Genomic DNA, 21,987 nt, shown 5'->3' on the forward strand with positions numbered 1-21,987 from the left:
TGTGGTGTGACAGCCATGAGTGCCCAATGATGAGGGACTGCTGCCCTAAGTTTGCTACGGCGAAGCGGGCATGCTCCGTATGTTGGCCAAATGTCAACAAGGCCTCTAGTTCCTCTGTGATGGCTCCGTTCTCGTTAGGCATCCCGTCCACGTTGCGAACTGGGATGGGTTGGGGGAGCGGGGTCGTCTCGAGCCCGTGCTTCCAGATGAAGTCTGGGTTCACAAAGTTCCCAGTTGCGCCGGAGTCTAGCAGCGCCAACACAGCAACTGCAGCGAGGGATGGTAGGGCAGTCACCTTCACTTTCATATTGAGGGAGCCGTATCTCTGTATTTACACTGGGTATCATTGCTTGCAGGTGGCCGGGATGCATCCTTCACCGGTTGCCTTCTTGAAAATCCGCAGAGGGGTTCCCTTCCTCCCTCTCCTCCTCATTCTCCTCAGGTGTCCCCATCAGCTGGCTCCTCAGCCCTTCTGCGAGTACTCGGAGGTCTTCCGGGTGCATGCGGCGCACTCGGCAGACCTTCGGGAGGGGGCAGTCTCGTGCGAAGTGCCCGGGGGCATTGCAATTGTGGCATAGCCCTCATTGTTGGTCTGCCCTTGAGCGGTCGAGGTCCATCAGCTGAGGCAGCAGGGCTGTAGTCGTGGGGGCAGTAGGGGTCGTGGTGGGTCATGGCGGTGGCCCCGGTGGCGGGTGCAGGGGGGTCTGAGAGAGTGACGGCGACGGTCTGGCGGGGGGGAGGGGCGACTTGAACAGGGGGAGTCGGGGTTGAGTTGCCTGGAAGCGCCGCCATTGGTTGTCAAGGAGGGTAGCCTCTCGTTTCCATTCTGCCCAGGTCCTTGGCATGGGGCGCAGACAGTAGATGCTCTCATGGAGCCGGGCGTTGATCGCTTGTTTGAAGCGGTCTACCAACCCTACATCACCTAGCTGTGAAGCGGGACCGTGGATTTCGAACTCTTGGATGATTTTATCCACGGAGTCAGTGCCTTGCCGTAAAGCGGCGAGCTTCTGCCTGGCGGTGGCTTCCCAGTTGGGGTCTTGAAACATGGCGTCTAGCTCTGCCATGAACTCGTCCATAGTGATCGCGGGGGATCCCGCCGTCAGCAGCGCGATCGTGCGCTGTGTTGCCCATGCTCCCACAGCTCCTCCTTTCATGTACGACAGGATGAAAAGGATTTGGGATAGGGTGTCAGGGAACTCCGTGGTGCGGACATGGAAGTAGATTCTGCATTCCGCTTTGAAGTGGTCGAGGTCCTCGCTTGCTCTGGCGAAGGCAGTGGGGGGGGCAACCTTGGGTGCTTTGGGTGTCAGAGACCAGATTCGAGACGAGGGAGAGTCTCCGTGGCGGAGGGCTTTGGCCTCAGTGACTTATGCCAAGAGCGCTGTGCCTAGTGACACATCCATGCCCTAACTTACTGACTGACAATCAGAACTGAAGGGGGGGTAACTCTAGTTGATTTTATTACTGGAGTGTAACCTATGTACAAGTTGGATATATATATGGTTACAGCGAAGATGGGTCCGCAAATGGCGGAGCTGAATGGAGCGGAGCTAACGGGGTTAAACATTAGCTGACTGAATGTTACCGACGAGTTGGGTCGCGGGGTTAGCGGAAAGGCAGGCGATAACCCAGAAACGGAAAGGAGGGATAGGCCCGAAGGTGGGCTCTGCAGGGCAGGCGAGTGTATTGCCCAGTGGAGGCGGGAGTGCGCTAGCGGACGTCGGAGCTGTCCGGAAGTCTTCGGGGCTCCGTACTTAGGGAGGCATAGGTAATAAATTGAAAGGAGGGGGTGGTGACCATCGAGGGGTACCGAGAGGATTGTGAAATACGGGAGCTCCGAGGTTAGCGAGGAAGGAGCGGAGCTAGACTGGAGGGATCAGAGGGACCGGAAGTCGATGGCTGGGGATGGATATGACATTGGGCTTGGGCGTGGGTGCGGGTGCGGGCGCAGGCGGGGCTGGTGGGTTCTGGACGTGGCTCTCGAGGATGGCCTGCAGTTCCTGAAACCTAGTCAGCAGGTCCTGGTACTGCTCTTCAGTCACCATGCTGGAGGAGGTTGGGGAGATTAGGTTGAAACCTTCTTCTGCTGTCAGGGATGGCTCGAGGGAGGCAGAGGTAGCGGCATAGCGCTCGGCGCTAGCGGCCCGGACGGCGGCAGGGCGGTAAGACCGTATAGTGGGCAGCCCTCACTCGGGCTTACATCCCTGTGTGGCTTCTTAGGCTGAAGTGGGAAATGTATTGTTATTAGGGTGGGAAGCTAGACTAAACTAGGGTACTTGCCTGAAGCGGGAAATGAGAAGAAGGTTACTTCTTCAGTCCTGCTTCGGCTTAGTTTATATACATGTGTGAACGGGTCACGTGGAAGTGCCACGTCACCTTCGGACGAAGCCGGGTTACCGCGGGTGGCTCCGCGGTCGATCCCGAGTGTTGGAGGGGAAGTACAAGTAGGAGTGCACGGTGCGTCCAGCGTGGCGGTGCCCCTACGGGGTGCTCAGCGTCAGGCGCGTCCGTGCTACAAGTGTAGGAAAGAAAGAGAGAGGTCGTCTGTATAAAGATAGAAAAAGAGAAGAGGGAAAGAAGAGAGAAAAAGAGGATGAGATGAAAGGAAAGGAGGTGGCAGCGGCAGTGGCGGCGGCAGTGGCAGCGGCAGTGGCGGCAGCAGTGGCAGCGGCGTACCCTGACATTTACGTCATAAGAATTTGGAGCTCCGGATGAGTCCAGTAGTCGCACCGGATACAAATTTCCTCACTTCATGGGTTAGGCAGGTTACCAGCCTCTACCCTTGGGTCGGTCATTGTCTCAAGCTTCCCACGTTACCCAGGAGGACAACAGCCGGGATTGTCCCGTTTAATGGAAACTCATGTGGATGATGTACACGTCCTTGCTGTCCGTTCCACACGGACAGTACGTCGCCGTGGCGGTTTCTGAATGTTAAGGGATAGCGAGAGCAGCAGTTGGGATGGGCCTAATAACTTCCAGCTGGAAAGTCTTGCGTGCTTGCTGGAAGGCTGTCGCTCAGGCTGAGCGGAACGAATACATGTGTCAGAATACCCGGGGGCGATTCTCATCACCGCCTATGTACTAAGGCCAACGATGATAAAAGCCTAAATATCGCATGGTTGGTTTAGCGGTCGAACCGTTGCGAATTATTGTTACTGAAACTTTAAGGCTTGAACTTGGGCAACCACGAGAATTGCGGGTGTGGGACGGTGTTACACAGTGTATGTATAAGTATCACTAGTTACTTCGATCCAAGCGGGCAATGCCTATATAGCATTCGTTGGGTCATCTTTTTGGTTTTGATATCGTATTCCAAAGCACTGTTGTGAAACAACAACACTTGATTTCCATCATCTTTCTCCCGGGACCTGCTCACCTCGATCTCGCACCTCGTCCGAGGAAAGTCTATTATACTTGCACGGTGTTTGGTGAATTTCGAAAGCTGGATGGCTTTCTTGAGGACCAGCATTCGCGAAGCTATTCACATCATGCATCAATGAACAGCCCCATACACGTGCAACGGTCTCCTTGCACGGTCAGCCCCAGCTGCCCAGTTGCTGCAACAGGTGGCTACCAGGTGGCGGTAAAAAACACATCCGACGCTTGATGTTGTCAGTGTCAAATCGAGTCATCCTTCACGCCGTCTTGGCTCTAACCCAGGGACCAAGTCCCAACTTCATGTGGGTGGGTGGGGGCCTGAGAAACCCGCTGGCTGCCGCATTATCAAAGAGATAGTCAAAGCTTAGACGAGGTGTTCTAATGTTCCACGAAGACTCGTCTTTTGCAAACGGCCTGTTGTTGCAACCTTGAGCATTCACGGTACTGAGGTTCAGACTGTAAACCGGGAATATCGGATAGGACTATATAGGTGAATAGAATGCCTTTGCTTTATAGGGAGTAGCACGATAGTAGGCCTGGACCTCCACCGAGTGCGGCTTCCGGCTGGGGAGTTATGAGACTCAGTGGGCATCAGTTAAGAGAGAAACGAGATATAGTACAATAAAAAATAAGTACATCAAATAATCCCAATACAGGGTCCGTGTAATTATTATTATTGATAAGTCAAAGGAAAGGGCGCTGCGATAATTGATGCCATCAGCTGTGCTACAGAGAGCTCAAGCGGGGGAACAGTTGCCTTCGGATGTGCAGCCCAGGTCAGTGTTAGGTTACCTCATCGAGAAAGAAAAGTCAAGCTTACCGTAGAAGTGGCCGAATGTCTGTGTGTTTGCGTTGACGGAGATCGATAGGGTCTGCTGACAATGTCCAATAGGGAAGTTATCCAGATTAACAGCCCCTAACCGAATGAACAGGGGGCATCAGAAAATTCCTCTCATTATTCAAGAAGAAATCTACGCACATTTGTAATGGCCATTCCTCGTGGATCCGTAGTAGAACCACACCCAGCCACTTAGCGTGACAGGGAAGTTGACATTGCCTTGGGCCGTGCAGGTCTGGAGATCGACGTCCACTTCTACGTTAGCCGGGCCATTGCAAGTAACGGTGTCCTGCACTGTAGAACGAGCATCATTCGTGGACGTAGTGGTGGAACCTTTGGTGTTCTTGAGAGAGATAGAAAGAGTTTCTGATGAATTGAGACTGATTTGAGAGAACGAATTCAGTGAATCAAGAGGGCTATCTACCGGAGACTGAGTAGGAGACCTCTGCTATTGCTGGGATTCCAATCGTAAGCCCAGCTGTAAACTGGGTTTCGCTACCTATATCAGTAGAGGCTAGGATATGGTGTATCAATGGTGGTATCGGTGGGCGCTAGCGCATTTCGACCTACTTTCAACTGTGGTCGAGGCGCTAACGGAGGAGCCTTGGTAAATATTTACTTGGGCAGAATTGGTACCCTCTGCCTAGGAAATATGAGCCAACGATGAATGTTGTAACATAACTGGAAGCGGAAGGACTTACAATGTATCCAGTAAACTTGGTGCTTGAGCTGGAGCATGTAGGATCTGAATTCCACGTTGCCGTGAACTGCATCGGGCTCGGGTAGCAGGCCTGTGCTGGGCCGTCCAACTGTTTCGGGTTAATGGAGTCGTTCCAGTGGTACTAACGAGTGCACGTACGTCAGGGGGGTTTACTGTTATGGTGTCCCAATCGCCGCCCCAGTTGGCTGTGGCATAGTTCTGATATTAATGATTCAATAACTCATCAAGGATTAAATTGAAGTTTTCGGACGCATACCTTGACATCTTGTAGAGCATCACCCATTGCATTCAGCTGTTCCATAGTGATCATCTGGCACAAATTCTGCTGACGGCTGAGGAGAGAGCCACCGATCGTAGAGTTGTACAATGTCTTTGCCTCTTCCTCACTCATCTGAGCCGGGCCGCTAGGCCACCTCCTCAGGGAAGGAGCAGCCTGGGTTAACAGGACGAAAGCCGGGACGATGACAAAGAGCGTAGAAATGGCGACCATCAATAATAGAGCGGTGCTTTTGGTAAGCTAGAGAAGACAAAAAGGATTAAGATGCGTCTGCGGAGATCCTGTTAAAGCATTGGCGTTCCTTTACCTCCTTTTATGCATCTCAGCCGGGTCCAAGCGCCATGGACGCAGTGCAACATGCCATTTCCCGCCCCTTGCGGAGACAATGATGATGAACACGACCTGTGCTAATCGCTGACAAAGTATTGAATTGAATGGTTGGCCTGGCGCGGCGCTGATGGGTGGCTCTGCCAGATTCGACCGTGCCATCTGTCAAGACCTTGTTCCTGCCTAGAGCGGTGGATTGGTTTTGGGAGCGCCTGCGTATTGGTCCTTGTAGAGGCTGGGATCGTGGTCAGGTCTCATGCACCTTCATTGCATCACTCACACCCATGATCGGAATGCGTGGGTACCTCGTTCTTCCGCTCCTAGCAACCCTGATTACCACGTCGAACTCAGTCTGTCCCTCGGAATGCACTTCAGCCAAGTATCTCTGCACCCTAAGTGGTGACGGCCTCCTCGCCCCGTCCCAAAAAAGTTTCTGAGTTTTCGTGCCCATTTCCGTTGACGGTGACACCGCACACCTGTACATAGCCTTGGGCACATGAAGCATTTTCGCACGCGCGCGCGCGCGTCTGTCCACTTCTGGAGCTAGCCATCGGAAGATGCGTAGCTGGCTTCTGGCGACAGCTCTGGTGCGGTTGCACACGGCGACATCCCCTGTTGCGTACTTGAGATAGGCAGCCCCAGCCGTCCTTCTGGGGCTTGATTGCAGAGATGGAATAACAATAAGTTCTCTGAAACAACGGTGCATCCATGTCATGCATGTGCCTCCAACACGGCCTTTGTGGGGGTGCGGTGCAAGGATCACGCGCTGGTCCACTTGCGGAAGACGAGCCGGTCGATCCTTGAACTACCTCGGGAGAAGCCCTTTATCATGTGGAGCCATTGGCAATGAATCACTTCCACCGCCACTGGCGGTGTCGACTCGGGGTTGTTAAGTATACATAAGACTGATGGTGATACATTCCCCAATATAATGTGGCTCATACAATCGTGGGTAAGCTGTGACCGGCGATTGACCTTCGCTTAATATAATGCTTTGGCTGTTAATTGGTTTTTGTATCTGAGATTCACAAACCGCCACGCCTCACGGACACTTTTTCAAACGTTATTTCCCTTTGCAACCCCGACCCGAGTAGGCAACGACCCCCCCTGACCGACCCAACAAGTCAGAGGTCGAATCGTCTTCTACACCCTCCAGTCGAGATGACACGAGAGAAACAGGAATCAGCTCACGTCAGCAATAAACGAATGGTATGGAATGCCTCCGGAACGCGCGACTGAAACCGTCACATGAAGCAGTGGATTCGTAGTGCTCGGACCAATCCCCGGCCGGCGAGGAGAGGGAAAAGACAGGTTCGCAGACCGGGATGTCACGGACGCACAGCGCAGAACCTGGGGAGTTGGGCAACGTTTAGCATTAGGTGGCCAGGTGGTCAGTGCGCTCCAGCGACGCGAAGGGATGATCTCAACATCGTGCCACCAACTGTGCGTGCATTATGGTGAGGTAAATGCGGGAGGTAGAGGGAAATATAGAAGGCACGGTGTAATAGAAGGGGACAACAGCTCATTATACCCAGCTGCAACTTACCACACAGATCGACAAGCAAGGATAATCCGACGTGAGAATAATGCGTTGCTTCAACAGCGTTTACGATAGGCGGAGAAGCGAAACGGGCGGTGGACGGTAATAGACAGTGCCAGCATCGGCGAAGCTAATTGGCATTGACGACAGCGGTGATGAAAAGGTCATCGCGTTGGTCGAGGTGGCCAATGAGGTATCTGAATAAGTGGGGCAGCAGGATGGGGAGCTCGGTGAGAGAGGGGAAGCAAAATTTCAGTGAATGTGGAAGCAGACTGCCATCACCGGCAGCGGGTAGAAGCCAGGAGCAAAAAGCGAAAATGGCCCGGGGTTCGGGTCCTTGCATGGCAAGTACTCAATTCTGAACACAGTCTAAGAGTACTAGCAAGATGCCACGGCAGAAAGAAGCTCGCGAGTGTGTAAGCAGAGACACAAGCGGTTCATTTGTCGAAGCCCGCAAGTCCAACGTTTTGAATAACTGGGCAGGTGCGTTTAGGTTTGTGGTGTATGGTCACTACGACTTAGTGCCAATAGCTTGCAGGGGCGTCCCGGACCGGGGCCTCGTTATCACGTGGCAAAGTGGCTATCCGGATCCGTTTGGGTTCGGTGCATGAGGTGGGTTATTGGCATCCAGCGTCGTGTAGCTAGTACGTCCTCGTCGTCGGGGTTTAGTGTCTAAATGTCCTCGTTCCGTCCTGTCCCTCCCAGAGTTTCCCGGCTCTGCGTCTACCGAATTCTGTTCGGGGGTCGGATCTGTCTCGGGTGTTCGTACGTTTGTCCGCTGGCGCGGGGACGCCTTCGGGATTTCGCCAATTGGGTAATCACCCTGGTCGGCCATTGTCTTAGGGCTTCCCACGATGAAGATATCATGCGCAATACATAAATCGGCCGATCAACTTAAATTGCATATGCATATCTAGACGCTAGCGTTCGTCTATCCCGATGTGTTGGTTGGGGGTTGGGTTTTAGTTCTGGATATCTAGCCTGGGCAAAATAAACACACGGAAATAAAGTACAAAATAAGAGATGCGCTCGATCAATCGGGAGTCTCGTTGTTCACACGTTTGCAACTTTCACGCCCCCTTTTGCTTCGGCATGAAGTACTCAATTACATATGTCTCAATACAGAAGCCGGGTTGAACGTGTCACTCGTAAGCTTCTCTCCTTTAGTATCTATTGAACAAACCGCCCTTGCCCCGTCGATTCTACAAAAAACAATTTGTACGCGTAGGGGGCTCTACATAGGGAGCACCCCCCTCCCCCTTCATCCATATCCACATCCCAGGCGTGTCAGCGCGTTCGAGAGAGAGAGAGACCTAACTCAATGGTGGGGCTACCACTTTGGGGACTCGTGGTGTTGTTCACTTGTGGTGTATTCGGCGACTTTGTGTCCTCGCCACCAATTCCAAGCGACAAGACGACTCCGATTCATCAACGCTTGGCATTTCGTGGCCCCACTGGTGAGCCCAAAAAAAAAAAAAAAAATAGCCTCCCCTCCCATGTTATCAGGAGCTTCAGCTAACGTTAATGTTTTCATGTTTTGCAACGGTCGTAGCGATGGTCGTAGCTTGGAATACTTTCCAGCAGATTGCCACTCCAACCGTTCACTATGGAACTCGCATCGGCACATTGACGTTCAGCGCGTCAAGTGATTCCAGTGTCACATTTCCGACCTCACGCACTTGGGCGAACACCGTCGTACTCACTGGCTTGCAGCCATACACGACTTATTGTATGTAAAAAATATGTTATGTTCCTAGGCGTCTCCACCATCGTGTATGTCTGACAATCTCGTCCCATGGGGTTGGCAGATTACAAAATCGAGTCGACCAACTCCAGCGTGTTGACATTCACTACCGCTCGTATTCCTGGTGACATGACCCCTTTACAGCAGCAGCTGTCATCGACATGGGTCTCTTCGGGAAGGATGGGATGACCGTTCCAGCTTCTAAGCGGCACCTCATTCCCCGTATCGAGCCCGGTCTCGAGCATACCACTATCGGGGCATTAGACCGAATGAGCTCAGAATACGACTTTATCATTCATCCCGGTGACATCGCATATGCAGGTACGTACGGTGTTGGGCGCGCGCGCGCGCGCGTGGGGTTATAGCTTTAAACATCCATATAATGCAGATAATTGGATTACTGCAAATCCTCTTTATGCGTTCTTCCAAGCGCAAGCTTACGAGTCTATCACGGAACGATTCTTGTGAGTTTCGCAGCAAACACTTCTTACTTATTCGACATCCTCCCCTGACTTTCAAATTCAGTTTACAGTTGCAGCCCATAAGCGGCATCAAACCTTACATGGTCGGTCCAGGAAATCACGAAGGTGATCTCTCTCTCTCTCCATCATCATTTCAGCGTGATCAAGCGGTCAGGACACTGCTTACCATAATCGGTCCTCCTTCTCCTTGTAGCTACCTGTGTGGAGATGCCGTTCCCATGTGCAGCCGGACAGGTCCGCCTTTTTTCCATTTCTTATAGAGCATCAAAACAGTTGTCTTAATATTCTGGGATTTGAATTTTTTTTTTTTCCTGCCGTTTTCCAGAAAAACTTTTCCTCATTCATTAACCGCTACGGTCTCGTCATGCCGACTGCAACGACCATAAATTCCCTAACCTCGGTCGCCGCCGCATCCGCGCGCACACATGCCTCTAGGCTCGCCAAGCCTCCGTTCTGGTATTCATTTGACTACGGCATGGCTCATTTTGTCATGTTTGATACGGAAACAGATTTGGGTAACGTTCGTATTTTTTTTTACTACATGGAATTGGATGCTGGTGATGTGTGGGCTGATTTAGCATGGCAATGTGAAAAACAGGGGATTATTGGACCGGATGAACCTGGTGGCGGCGCAAACCTCGGGAGTGGTCCATTTGGCGGGAAGAATCAGCAGTTCAATTTCCTGCAACAGGATCTCGCCAGTGTGGATCGTGCTGTTACACGTATGATAACCCTCGCGCAATTGGGGTTCTGCTGTTGTGGCTGATCGTTGATATCTACAAATAGCTTGGCTTATTGTCGCGGGGCATCGTCCGTGAGTGTGCCACTGTGAAACCAGAAAGAGTCCGCCAAGCAAGATGTGCATTCATCGTAGGTGGTACTCCTCCAAGCCAACTTGCTCAGAGTGTCAAAAGGCTTTTGAGTCTTTGTTTATACAATACGGTGTCGATTTGGCCGTCTTTGGTACGTCGTAATCACATTGACTTGTAATGACTGATGAGAGACTGAATTTTCCTCACAGGACACGTACACAACATGCAGGAGATCGCACCAATCGGTAAGACTCTGGGATTCGGTTGTTTCTAGACATCATTCCCACAGACTTACCTTGATGACGTTTACTAGCTAACGACGTCGTAGACCCAGCTGGCCTAAATAATCCCAAGGCACCGTGGTACAGTAAGCGTACTCCCCCTTTTTTTTTCTCATCGTGGGGTTACGTAAAAATTCACCTTATGCATCACCCTATCAGTCGTTACTGGGGCAGCCGGCAACATCGAGGGACTCGCCCCACTCGGTGAACAACCCTCATACATCACTTGGGCCGATGACACCGTATTCGGTTTCAGCAAGCTCTTGTTTCAAGACCGAAACCGCCTCACAGTCCAATTTATTCGTTCTAGGGATGGAGTGATATTAAGGAATTCGACCCTTTATAAGGCACATACCACGAGATTCGTTGGAGCGTTGGCCGGCGTAAAATGGTCGCAATAGGGGCAGTTTATCAATCTATTTTGAATGGACTTGTCTCGCTTCCATTATTGTGCAGTTGGCGTTCGTGATCGCTTGTGTTGATGACCGATGTCCAAGTTCAATTTCATTATGATTATTATTATGTCCTAACCCCTTACTTAATTTGGAGGCTTCCACGGTTCGGGATCATGATTATTAATTTTCCCGACTTTTCCCGTGCGGACTGAGCTTAGTTGCCGGCGGACTCGTGTTTGGTGCGAAACTTCCGCAACAGACGCAACGTCATGTAAGTCGTGGCACAGAACAATTACATGCATGAAACCTCAACTCTTTGGCATCGGCATGTCACTTCAAGCCCAGGTTATCTCCCATATGCCCGCCGATGGGACATCCGCGAATGGTTTAGCCCAGACATTTCAGCCACCTCCGCAAAGCACGTCACGCCTATATATATATAGCCATCCGCGTCAACACATCACCCCCACAAAGCCCCGGGACACTCCGGAGCCGAATTCCCACGCATCATTTATCCCCTCGTGACAAGTGCCGATACAACCCCTTCCACGCTCCTGTAAGATGTCGTTGAAACGAGCCATCCAAGACGAGGTGACTGACCGGGAAGTTATATTGAGAGCATCGGCAATACGGGGTGAGCGCTTTTTACAATAAAATGGAAACCATTCCTCAACTGCTTCTCTCTCAACTAAGGCGTACAAATTGCCTCACTTGTCGCTCCCATTGGATACATAATCTACTCCATCCGAAGCCCCCAGACGCTACTAACCGCGAATAGGATTCTACGAGCTACGTGGGTTAGCAGTGGTGTGGGTGGTGCTGTTGGTGCTGCGTCTGGATTCTATCAGGGAACACAGAGTCCCACTGCGCTTCGGGAACATCAGCAACAGTTGACCTACGATGTACGCATCCTCACTCCGTTCCTTCGCGAGTCCTCTTCCTGCTCTTTCTATGTATACTCATCCATCGATAAAACCTAATATGTCATCCCTAGGTCAATCGCATTCGGGCGCAAGATTATTCTATTATTGGTTCAGTCCTTTCCACTCCCTTCATCACCGCTTTCCTATGGAGACGAGCTCGACTGATACATCTGATACTTGGTGGAGCAGGCTTAGGAGCCGGTGCAGGGTATGGTTATCATATCTGGCGTTTCATCATGGAAGGAGGTGCTCCACCGGGCACAGCTGTTCCACTTGTACAAACAGGGGTGGAAGAAGCGCACAGCGATCACTGACAAGGTATTATTTGTCGTCGATCTAGCATAAAGTTAAAGCATGGGAGCATATATGTATAGAAGTCAGTGTATTTACGTATTGCGCATCTATAACGATAATTGCATGTACTCGCTTGGAAATAACTGCAGTTGCCCAGCCTGATGTTGTCGCTAACCATCCACTAACTAAAGTAAACAAACTAGTAGCTCAACAGTAGGCGTTACAAGCCTTCCACACCAACCCCAGCCGTGGGACAGAAATCCTTCATCACAAAGACACTCTCGTCCACCCGCCCCATTAACACTCGTAACCTCTCCTTCTTTCGCTCATATTCCTGCAGTGCTTCTCGTTCATCGCGGGTCATCAGTTCCTCCTCCCGACCTCGTACGTCGCTCCGTTCGCGCTTCTCGAGGAGAGCAGATATAGTGGGCGTTGAAGACTCGGTAAAAAGGCGGATGTGCATGTTCGTAAGTGATTTATAAGGGACTTTAAGAGAGTTGAATAAGTGTTTAGTGGATCCACAAACCTAGCATATTCAGTGTTGAACACTTCGAATGATGAACCAGGAAAGAAAAAAAAAACGAACCAAAGGTAAATTGTTTTTGAAGCAGATCGTTCACTGGATCTCGGAACCTCTTGAAGGGAGATGAGAGCGGAGCTCGAGAGTTTTGGTAATAATGACTGGACGTCTTTTGGTGACAACATGGCAGATCGAGCGATCTAATATTACGAAGATGTCATTGGTCTAGAGCCCGGACAAAAGTGGGGAAATGGCTCTCACCGCCTTTTCATCAGTTTTTCCCTTTTCCAGAAGTATATTGACAATCCGCACGGCATAACTGCCATATGCTTGTCGTACGAAAGTCAAATACACATCTTTTCTCATTAACTTGGCAATCATCTCGTATTCAACTTGGATTCGGCGCTGGGACATGGACGATGAATTCGCGCCATCAGTGAAAGCAGCGAACGCGGACGCATGTCCTGCCGTGGTGGGATTGTCGGTTGCGCAAAGGACATTTATATATTCTTTTGCATAAGCAGCCTAAGGTGTGGGGTCATCGTGAGTGGTTACGCTTTGGGCTAAAATGAAAGGTCGTTCGCACTCGTATCTGTTCCGATGTCCCTTTGACTTTTATCGCAATCCCATTCAATGTGCTACTTGCCGGGAGACTTTGCAATACCATCTGCACGCTGAAAGGTTCACTCCGCACATCCGTGCAGGTGGACTCAGACATTGCGGCGGCAGATAAAATTGAGCGCATCACAACGCCAGCGGACGCATTATATCGTTCTGCGGCGGATGCGACGATAAGCTGGGGAAAGGCTACTTTAGGCTCAGCTCAGAAGAAAAGTGGGTGAAAGAGGGACGCACATGATTACGGATATGGATGTCAAATTTAGACGCGTTCAGGCGTAAACAGGCTTCCTCCTAGTAGATTATCGTCGAGCATCTCAGAGATCGCGCTCGCACTCCAATTAGTACTGGCTTACTTCTATATCGAGCTCGTCCGGTTTTTGCCGCTATAGGAAAGCTAGATTTAACATATATTGATACGAGGAAGAAGCTAAGGTGTGCTTACATTAACGCCTTTCGATTCTTTGATGCTTAAATCATTGGCTCTACGTTTCTAATTCCAAGGATTAGAACGTTAAGAGGACATGATTGAAAATCATAAATCACCGCTTACGAATCCGCCCCTTTCTATCGATCTTACTTCATCTCGCAGGCGTTTTGAAGCCTCTTGATTAATTTCCATTCGATCCTTTGCACTGATCGTCCCCTTCTTGGCATTCGGAGCCGAAGCTTTCCTTCGTTCTGCATCCTTTTGATAGTGAAGATAACGATCTCCCGGGGAAGTTTGAAGGACAGGAGCGGTAGGTTTGAGATATTGTGAATTTAGAAGAGATATGAGGGCATTGCGGTATCTTGGTTGTCCTATGGGGCATTAGAGGAGGAATCGCAAAGGAGAAAAATGACTACGTACGTTTCATGTCAGTGGGTTCTGCAAAGTATGGTACTACATCGCCTGCTCTGACCTTCCCATGGTGCATGACAAGGTGGACAATGTCGTAACCCTACCCACAGGAAAACAGTGGGAATCGGCCTCATGCCTAGGTATCTAGTTTTTATTCACCTCTTCGTTGAATAGCTCCCTGGCGACCGAAAGGTATCTCCCAAAGCGTAAGCGGTGCAGGATTTCGTTCCAGTTTATCTCAAACTGCTGTCCAACCGCTTCTGGTTCACAGTACCACACAATGTTATGTTGAATGAGAACGAGGAGTGCGTTAGCAATAACTTTTGGCCGCATGCGGGTCGCGCGTAAGATGTCAGCTAGTCGTAAGCGCCCTCTGCCCAAGAGTTCGGCTGCCACGCGCTGCGCGAGTTCGGAGGTTATGAATACCCAGAGAAAGACGTATGAAAAAGCACACACCGATGTAACTGAACCGAAGTGATCCCGGATAATTTGTATACATAGACGTGTCGTCTCTTTGTCTGCCATAGATCGCGACTCAGAGTCTGGCGCTTGGGCTCGAGGTGAAGAGTTGGTCTCAGGGATTACGTAAGCGAAATGACTCAGCAGGTACAGCTTGCAGAAAAGATAACATGTTCATGTTAAAAGGGATTATACAATATGGAACAGAAACATTATGCCAGCATGGTGCGAAAGAAGAAAAAGGTAGGGCATGAACAGATCAGGAGTCACAACAAACCAACGGGATGCATAATTGGATGAAACACAAGCATAGAGAAACACCGTAGATATCGTTAGGAAGGGGTGATTACCAGAGATCTTTGAATCTGAGTGATCATATTTTCGAGCTCGTTGCTTGCAGGGCCAACAGGAAGTCTAGAGAGTGTTTGGCTGAGGATCGACTGTGACGTATTCAGAACCGGCCCAACATAGGACGTGATAAGTCGATCCTAAGATACGATAAGTAATGCGAACAGAGCTAATAACCAAGGGCCTTAACTCACATTAGGATTCAACGTGTAGGTCGCACGTTGCAGCCACCACAGAGCTACTTTGAAGGATTCATCTTGAGGTGAAAGCTCCAGCAAGGATTCAGACAACTACCGCGCAATGAGCGCCAGGTTCGGAGTGGAGTGGGAGAGGTGCTTACTCGATGGATCAAGGTGAGTACCACCGCTTGACTCAGAGGCGTGTTTTCGCGCTTAGTTGGCATGACGACTTCGGGATTGCATCTTTGCAGTAACTCGCGCAGAAGTCTTGGGTCTTGTTTAGAGAGGGTACTCAAGAAGGTTTCATCCCAGTCTTCGCCAACGATCGGACGGGCGACCTGTGTGGGCCCAGGCAATTCGCCTTGGCGAAGGGAAGAGGAGGGTTGCATCGACTGCGCCTGCAACGGTTGTTGAGGAAGGGCTTTGTAAGGCTGAGCAGGTGGAGGATTAGGTAGGGGAACATATTGCGACTGTGATGGCGGGTTGGACTGCCACATTCCAGATCCGTACGAACTGGTGGCTGGTGGCTGAGATTGAGACTGAGCGACTGCCTGTCCTAGGAGAGTAGGAAGCGGATTGGATGTTGCCAAGGTTGCCAAACTTCCGTGACGCAAGTGAGAGGTGTTCGACATATGCGGATGAGGAAGAGGGTGCTGCAAATGTTGGCTCGCCTGATGCTGAGCCTGGGCCTGAGCAACGGCAGCTGGAGAGGAGCGGTGAGTGACGCCCTGCGATTGAGAAGTCACTTGAAGTGTGAGCGTCCGAACTTGTTCGCTCAGAGTGCGAACACTCTGCTCCATGTCTCGGATGACGGTCTGACACAGTGCAGGGTGAGGACAGAAGGGAGTGAACACGGGTACCCCAAACTTACCTCAGTGCCCCGCAAGGCTTCTCCTTGCCAGGCTGTGATTTCCTTCTTGAGGTTGAGTACCTCGGTGGAAATCTCCCTGGACAGTTCCATGTGCATAGCGTTCGACGTCTGCTGATATGCGGGAATGAGGGTCTTAGAGATGGCATCTTTGACCTGACGCTCGATGAGTGGAGTGACAGCCGACGAGAACGTCCTGGCAATATGCGATGACACATCTGGGCGCAAAAGCAATCTCTCCAGTTCATTAGGTAATGACTAAACTCAACATGTCAGACTCCCCCTGTCACTCCAGGCAACAATTCCGCTGACCTGCTTCAGAGAGTCCGCGATGCCCTTAGCCACTTGGTTGCTTAAAGCTGCCCTGATCTCATTTCTGGTGATCTGTTCAAGTGCAGGGAGTACAGTATTCTGGACTTCGCTCTTAATTGCCTGCTCCACGACCCTCGTCGTGTTTTTTGTCAGCTCAGTAGAGATCAACTTAAGTATGGTTTCCTGACGAGCGAAATCCGCCTCTTGGTCTGCACGGCGAATTTCCTCGATGCGTTGCTCTGGATGTATCAAACGAGTCATCAGAATAAAAGATCGTGCTGCGCGATCTGAAATAGATCACACACGTTGTTTATCCAGCTCTTTCGATAGCAGCTTTCCAATGCGAGTGTGCAGACTGTCCTCCACCTTGAAATCCGAAAGTGAAGTAGGTTAGGGGCCACGTGAAGTGGTATGAGTCGCCGAGTGATCGCGTACCTTGCGAAGATCTTTCGATAAGACAATACCCTCGGGGTCCTTGGTGTCCGCCTTTGCCTCGGCAGTCGCCGTCTTTGTGTCCCCTTTTGGTGCCTTCTCTTTGGATTTCCCAATCCGGCCACTTTTGCTCTTCGAAGGATTGACCTCAGGTGCCTCACCATCAGAAAGAGGACCGCTAGGATCAGGAACCGCGAAGTTGGTTGATTGGGCCACTCTTTGACCAGTGGCAGTCGGTGTCAGGGGCTTCTTCGACGCCGTCAATGTCGATGCGACTGACTTAGGTAGTTCCTTCTCCGGCACATATGTGGCAGGAGGAAGTCTTGTAGTAGCGGAAGCCAGGCTGGACTCGAAAGTTTCCATCGATATGTTGATTTGGTCTACACCACCCTGGTGCATTGCAAACGAAGCGACAGCAGTCATATTGTCGTACTCGTCACTGACGAGAATTGCCATGTTGATACATTGCATCGGAGTTGGGAATTCAATTATTTGCTCGATGATTGGAGTGCTGACTGGGGTTGTGCGCGATTGATCCGGGTCTTGGGATGGGGACTCAAATGAGAGCTGGATGGCAAAAAGAGAGGGACGCAAGCTGTGCGCAACCCAAAGGGTTCTGATGCGAGGATCGTATCCGACATGGCAGAATATGGATTCGTCATCTTCGCGAACGACTTTCTGGCCCATAGTTAGTTTCACAGTCGCTGCCACCTGAGCACTCATCACGGGCAGGAACTGCAGAACGGTGCCCTGTTTGCGGCCAACCAAGATGCCCCCATCAAGGAAGTCGATCGAGGAAGGCAGCCCCTCTCCCGGCACCCGTCCAGACCAAAATGGGAGACGGTCTTTAATCGACCACAACGTGATCGTAGAATCAATAGAAATTGTCGCCAGAGCAATTTGGGGACCATCGAATGTAAAGCTGACAAGCGGCTATTCCGAAGGGGAGAATCAGGACCATCGTGCACGAAAGTAGTAAGCGCTACACACCGAGGGCACATTGATGACGGTTGCAATTTTTGATAGTTCAGATAGGGTTGTCTCTTCTCCTTGGAAGGTACGCCTTGCTTCGTTGATATTGAATACGTAAACCTCCCTGTCAGAAGCGACTGCAATGGTTCCAGGCTGTTTAGGGTGCCATTTCACTAATTTAAGCCCGAAGGCTCCATCCGTAGGAGATATGTGGACGAGAATGGCAACGGGAGGGTTCTCGTCCAATTCGGCTGGGACTTCCCAGATCACCAGGCCACCATCACTCGTCACGCAGGCCAAAAGGTTTCCGCTGACGACCATATCCGTCGCTGAAGTCGAAGGGGGGAACGAACTAGGCAAATGAAGCAAAGCTCTCGAGCCGTTCGAGCGTGCAATCAGACGAACACGTCCTAGATCCCATAGGTGTGATTAGCTTATGGAGGGATCGTATAGTGTCTCAAGCAATTTACCCCGCGTCATCGCGTACGCAATAAAACCAGATACCGCAATGGTTGTGCCTTGAGAGTAAATGTTCTCCAACTTCAGGAGCGCAATAGGGGTCACAGCGGTCAATCCGGATGGCGCTGTGACTGGAGAATCACGAACGGGCGCTGTCATATCCAGGTTGTACGTAGGAGCTCCAGGGCTAATGGACGCCTCATCAGTCAGGATGATTGAAACGAGTTCCAGCCCAGACTTACGACGGAGCGGGTACCCGGGCAGTCGGCCTGGGTTGTCCTGGGGGTGTAGATGCCGCGGGCATGGTCGCAGCGGCAGGTTTCGTCGACCATGAGTCCTCATGCTTTACTGCTTTGTTCTCGCGTCCAGAAGAGGACGAGGACGATTCCATCTCCTTAACACCAGGAACAGGAGCGGGCACCACAGGCGTAAGTACGGGAGATTCCACGCCAGGAGAGTCCCTCGAGATGGTGGGATGAAGAACTAGTGAAGGATATGGAGGTGGAGACGTTGTTGGCCCTTGATGCGATGGAGATAACCTCGTGGCTGTAGGCAAGAAGTCACTAAGCGAGCATAGACAGAAATATAAAAACCTCGACTCACCAGGGTTAGGTTGCCTGTCTCCACTGGGTTGAGCTTCCCCATCGGACTGGTTTGTAGTCGGGTTCGCAAATGGATCCTCCGGCGACAAGTAGCGTCGAGGAAACTGTTGAGAGTTTTCCTGGGCTCCACGGGGTGAGATAGAACGCGCCGGTGAATTGGAGCTTGGTGCGGGCTGGGATTGCGACTGAGGGTTCACAGGGGGAACGGGCTTCTTCCGCGTCGAGGACGGTGGAGGAACGGAAGAAAATGCATCGAAAGGCGAGACGAAGGTCCCAAACATGCTTCTTCCACTGTCCGCAGTTTGAGAAGCGGCTTCTTGTTGGGGATTCAGAGGGGACGAGTGCCTGACAGGAGGTGACGTCGTTCGAGGCAGAGACGAATAAGATCCTGGTGACGGGGAGCGATAAGGCTCTGCGGTTTGGGGGACATTCACAGGACTCCTAGATTCTGATCCAGAACTAAGGTTTCGTCGTGTAACCTCCAGGTTAACGACAGTCATGAGATGAACAACAAAATTACCACTTACTTAGCCATCAGTTGATCCAGCAACATTTTGCCCTGAGTTTCGTTCGGAGACATCGAGTTTGGCGGAACACGTGGGCGAACGGTGGAGTCCAAATCCAAAGGCGGAGGCTCCGAAGTAGAAGAGGACACGTTCCCAAGGAGTGACAACAGCACATTCTGTCTTTCTGAGCTGGTTGACAACGGATTTCGAGTAACGTTGTATTCGTGGCTCGTATCCTGCTCCTGATAGTGCTCAGGAGGGGTAGGCGAGTCAGCTTGGCGATACTGCTGCGTTTGTTGTGGCTGCTGCATATTCGTAGCGGCGCCCTGTTGACCAATGTTGCGGAACAGCGCGTCAACAGATATGGAGTTTGGCCTGTCGGAGTCGGCGTCGCTGGTATGTGGGTTAGATGTAGTGGATGGTGCAGGAAGATACTGGGGATTGTAAGATCTGGTCTCAGCTTTGGTCTGCTGTTGCTGCTGCTGCTGCTCAGATGTCGATGAGGGCAAAAGATTTAGGAGCGAGGACGCTCGGGAATCCTGAGATTGGTGATCGGACGTTTGCATTTTGTACTCAACGCCCTCACTTTTCTTAGATACGTGGGAGGGCCTTTAGCGGAATGGTGAACGTCAAACTGCTTGCGAACACGCGTTCAACATGCGGCGCTCGTCATTTCCGCCTTTACGGATGCAAAAATTTGGTCGAAGCTATTTGATCTAGAGCAAAATGTATACGGTTTGGAAAATGTCGCATTCGATAAAGGATTCTTCCCTATGACGTGCTGCAGACAAGGGAGGCAAGAAGTCTGGAGAGATCGTGTCGAGTCTGTCCCAGAATTGGGAAAAGGATCGTGGACATTTACTTGACGAAACAATTAATTGGTCATTATCGAGGAGTATGTGGGGAACCCTCGTTTACCCATACACGCATCATCCCCATTTCTTTCATTCATCCGATAAGAAACGGGTGCCTTGTCTACACTCAAAATTACCTCCGAATCTCTTGCCCCACGTTGTATCCGCCCAGTCGAGGTGAAAGCTGGTTCTCCCATCTCATCCCTGATGGGGAGCAGCCGATTGTTCTCATATTAACACCCGGACTGCCATCTTTGATGAGACTCATCGAGGGAATGCTGTCAATAGCGCTTTGTGTCATCCAGCACGTGTGATCCTCCACAACAAAGAATTTCCATGGAATCCTCGATCAGCCAGCTTATCGGTCCCCTGGCGACCCGCTAGCGTGGTGGGTGCCTAGAACCCCAAAGCGGTCCGCATCCCATTTGTCTCAGATGGGATGCAGGAAGTGTTGGTGGAATAATGGTGTGTCCAGGTCGTAGTCGGTAGTCGGGTGTCTATAAGGTTTGTAGTTGATGAGGGCACATTGCCTTGCTGAAAGCAGCATGCAGAATCACAGATGAGATCTAATACAAACAATCCCCGATAAAGGGGTTTACTGCGCACGCGTGCGCGCGAGAGACACGACAAGAGGGTAAAGATCCAACGGGTACGCTCGGGTCGCATGCAGAGAAATTGGCACCGAAACACCATGGCAGGCCAGTCGTCTGGAAAGCCTTTTCCACCTTTCGATCCTCCAGATACGTCACGAGGGCGAAATGACGTTGGAAAGATGATAGTGGGACGCCCATCGAGGGATGCTGCTGACCGGGTGGAAATACTGTGGTATGATGGCAACGTTTGCAACCTTGAGGCGGACAAACGAGGACTCCGAGAACAGGCAGCCTGAAGGTTTCCGATTGGGCCGGAATTTCCGATTGCGGAGACAAGAATCAAATTTCGCTGAGGCGGACCATTGATCGGTACATGAGCCATAAAGCTTGCTCGGCCGAACAGAGCGACAGGCCCACCAGGTGAGATAACTGTCCATTCTCGCAGCCTACCGATCGCCCATATTCTGCCCCATCCCTTAACTTGCTGTCCACATGCACATTATAGACAGGGTGCAACATATAGGATGATATCATCGAACGTCGACGCGCCGAATACACTGCATTCATTGTAAGCAACTTGCGGGCATAGCATGCCAGCGTTGCCATGCCCTTCACTAGCGTGCGGTGTGGAGTGGAGCCCAGCTGGAAAAAGGACAGGGCCGTGCCGGGTTATCCATTGTCGTTCAACTAGGTGATGCCAAGTTCTAGAAGGAGCCTTACATTACGTTCGGAGATTGGAAATAAGCCACATCAGAGCATCTCGTGAGGGAGTGGAATGGTATGTGTAGCCGTTGCCATTCACGAGGAGAGAATTCCTTCCCCTCTTCAGCAAAGGGATCCCGGAAGGGAACGAGTATGGAAAGGGCTCCCACAGCCACTCGCGCCACGCCAGACAGACAGCCAGTGGAGCCTGCAAACAAAGCATCGAACAAAAATGAGGCGACCAGCCTAGAGTCCTGCTTGCTATAAACCCTTTCAGGGGCCAGGGAGAGCATGACCTAACAAACTCCGGTATCGGGAACAAATGTTAGTGGTTTCTATTATGACGTGTGAGGGGCGCGGCGCCATGGCTACTATCTGTAAAATTTCTGTCGATGGCACATGGGCACATGGTAGCCATCCCAGACGACTTTCAGGAAGCAAGTATATTGTAGCATGGACACCTTGAAGCATTCCTCCGAACGCAACCCCAGATTGAAGGTGGAAACACCCTTTGGCATATGATGCACTAAAAGCTGCGCATAGATTCATCAAAGTGACATGGCCCGCACAAAAAAAAAAAAAAGGCTGCATTGAAGCAACCCAGCATCGACTAGTTTGGAGTGTGATGATCGATCATACTATCCTGAATTCACAGCAGTTATAAATGGTAAGAATGGCCGGGATACTCGACCGAGTTGGGAAAATTGCCA

At 51.2% G+C, this 21,987-nt stretch overlaps 7 protein-coding genes across 7 annotated transcripts; 2 read left to right on the forward strand and 5 right to left on the reverse strand.

The window, feature by feature from the left end:
• Positions 1–4,051: 4,051 nt before the first annotated feature.
• On the reverse strand, positions 4,052–5,427 carry EI90DRAFT_3020792 (uncharacterized protein; the record flags this gene model as incomplete). The annotated part of the gene is made up of 8 exons (XM_039057547.1): positions 4,052–4,170; positions 4,199–4,294; positions 4,358–4,582; positions 4,641–4,715; positions 4,787–4,859; positions 4,918–5,058; positions 5,091–5,135; positions 5,194–5,427. 8 exons carry the CDS (start codon positions 5,425–5,427, stop codon positions 4,052–4,054), a joined length of 1,008 nt encoding a protein of 335 aa, XP_038910067.1.
• An 89-nt stretch (positions 5,428–5,516) lies between these two features.
• Positions 5,517–6,364, reverse strand: EI90DRAFT_2680264 (uncharacterized protein). Its single transcript, XM_039053453.1, has one exon. It carries the CDS (start codon positions 6,254–6,256, stop codon positions 5,789–5,791), a length of 468 nt encoding a protein of 155 aa, XP_038910068.1. The 5' UTR covers positions 6,257–6,364; the 3' UTR covers positions 5,517–5,788.
• Positions 6,365–8,272: 1,908 nt separating this feature from the next.
• On the forward strand, positions 8,273–10,897 carry EI90DRAFT_3082227 (Metallo-dependent phosphatase-like protein). Its single transcript, XM_039061991.1, has 13 exons — positions 8,273–8,538; positions 8,634–8,810; positions 8,890–8,949; positions 8,970–9,146; positions 9,214–9,289; positions 9,351–9,412; positions 9,501–9,541; positions 9,633–9,827; positions 9,906–10,054; positions 10,182–10,270; positions 10,329–10,364; positions 10,433–10,486; positions 10,560–10,897. The coding sequence occupies exons 1-13, from the start codon at positions 8,403–8,405 to the stop codon at positions 10,799–10,801; spliced, it is 1,494 nt and encodes a 497-aa protein (XP_038910069.1). The 5' UTR covers positions 8,273–8,402; the 3' UTR covers positions 10,802–10,897.
• A 372-nt stretch (positions 10,898–11,269) lies between these two features.
• EI90DRAFT_3082238 (uncharacterized protein) lies at positions 11,270–12,077 on the forward strand. The gene is made up of 3 exons (XM_039061992.1): positions 11,270–11,429; positions 11,489–11,697; positions 11,790–12,077. The coding sequence occupies exons 1-3, from the start codon at positions 11,357–11,359 to the stop codon at positions 12,030–12,032; spliced, it is 525 nt and encodes a 174-aa protein (XP_038910070.1). The 5' UTR covers positions 11,270–11,356; the 3' UTR covers positions 12,033–12,077.
• Positions 12,078–12,232: 155 nt separating this feature from the next.
• EI90DRAFT_2940607 (RNA polymerase III subunit RPC82 helix-turn-helix domain-containing protein) lies at positions 12,233–14,516 on the reverse strand (the record flags this gene model as incomplete). Its single annotated transcript, XM_039055253.1, has 10 exons — positions 12,233–12,538; positions 12,595–12,732; positions 12,794–13,057; positions 13,119–13,328; positions 13,388–13,444; positions 13,596–13,643; positions 13,704–13,951; positions 14,001–14,091; positions 14,151–14,390; positions 14,448–14,516. The coding sequence occupies 10 exons, from the start codon at positions 14,514–14,516 to the stop codon at positions 12,233–12,235; spliced, it is 1,671 nt and encodes a 556-aa protein (XP_038910071.1).
• Positions 14,517–14,599: 83 nt separating this feature from the next.
• EI90DRAFT_2978572 (uncharacterized protein) lies at positions 14,600–19,946 on the reverse strand. Its single transcript, XM_039055940.1, has 12 exons — positions 19,150–19,946; positions 18,624–19,081; positions 18,263–18,566; positions 18,032–18,207; positions 17,580–17,971; positions 16,593–17,522; positions 16,463–16,523; positions 16,158–16,396; positions 15,849–16,103; positions 15,139–15,792; positions 14,993–15,088; positions 14,600–14,938 (listed from the first exon to the last, which is right to left on the reverse strand). Exons 1-12 carry the CDS (start codon positions 19,692–19,694, stop codon positions 14,783–14,785), a joined length of 4,266 nt encoding a protein of 1,421 aa, XP_038910072.1. The 5' UTR covers positions 19,695–19,946; the 3' UTR covers positions 14,600–14,782.
• Positions 19,947–20,038: 92 nt separating this feature from the next.
• Positions 20,039–21,146, reverse strand: EI90DRAFT_3082246 (uncharacterized protein). The gene is made up of 2 exons (XM_039061993.1): positions 20,993–21,146; positions 20,039–20,924 (listed from the first exon to the last, which is right to left on the reverse strand). Exons 1-2 carry the CDS (start codon positions 21,140–21,142, stop codon positions 20,379–20,381), a joined length of 696 nt encoding a protein of 231 aa, XP_038910073.1. The 5' UTR covers positions 21,143–21,146; the 3' UTR covers positions 20,039–20,378.
• Positions 21,147–21,987: the final 841 nt, after the last annotated feature.

This window comes from Cantharellus anzutake, assembly GCF_015039405.1.
Source record: "Cantharellus anzutake strain C23 chromosome Unknown EI90scaffold_90, whole genome shotgun sequence".
NCBI classification, from domain to species: Eukaryota; Fungi; Basidiomycota; class Agaricomycetes; order Cantharellales; family Hydnaceae; genus Cantharellus; species Cantharellus anzutake.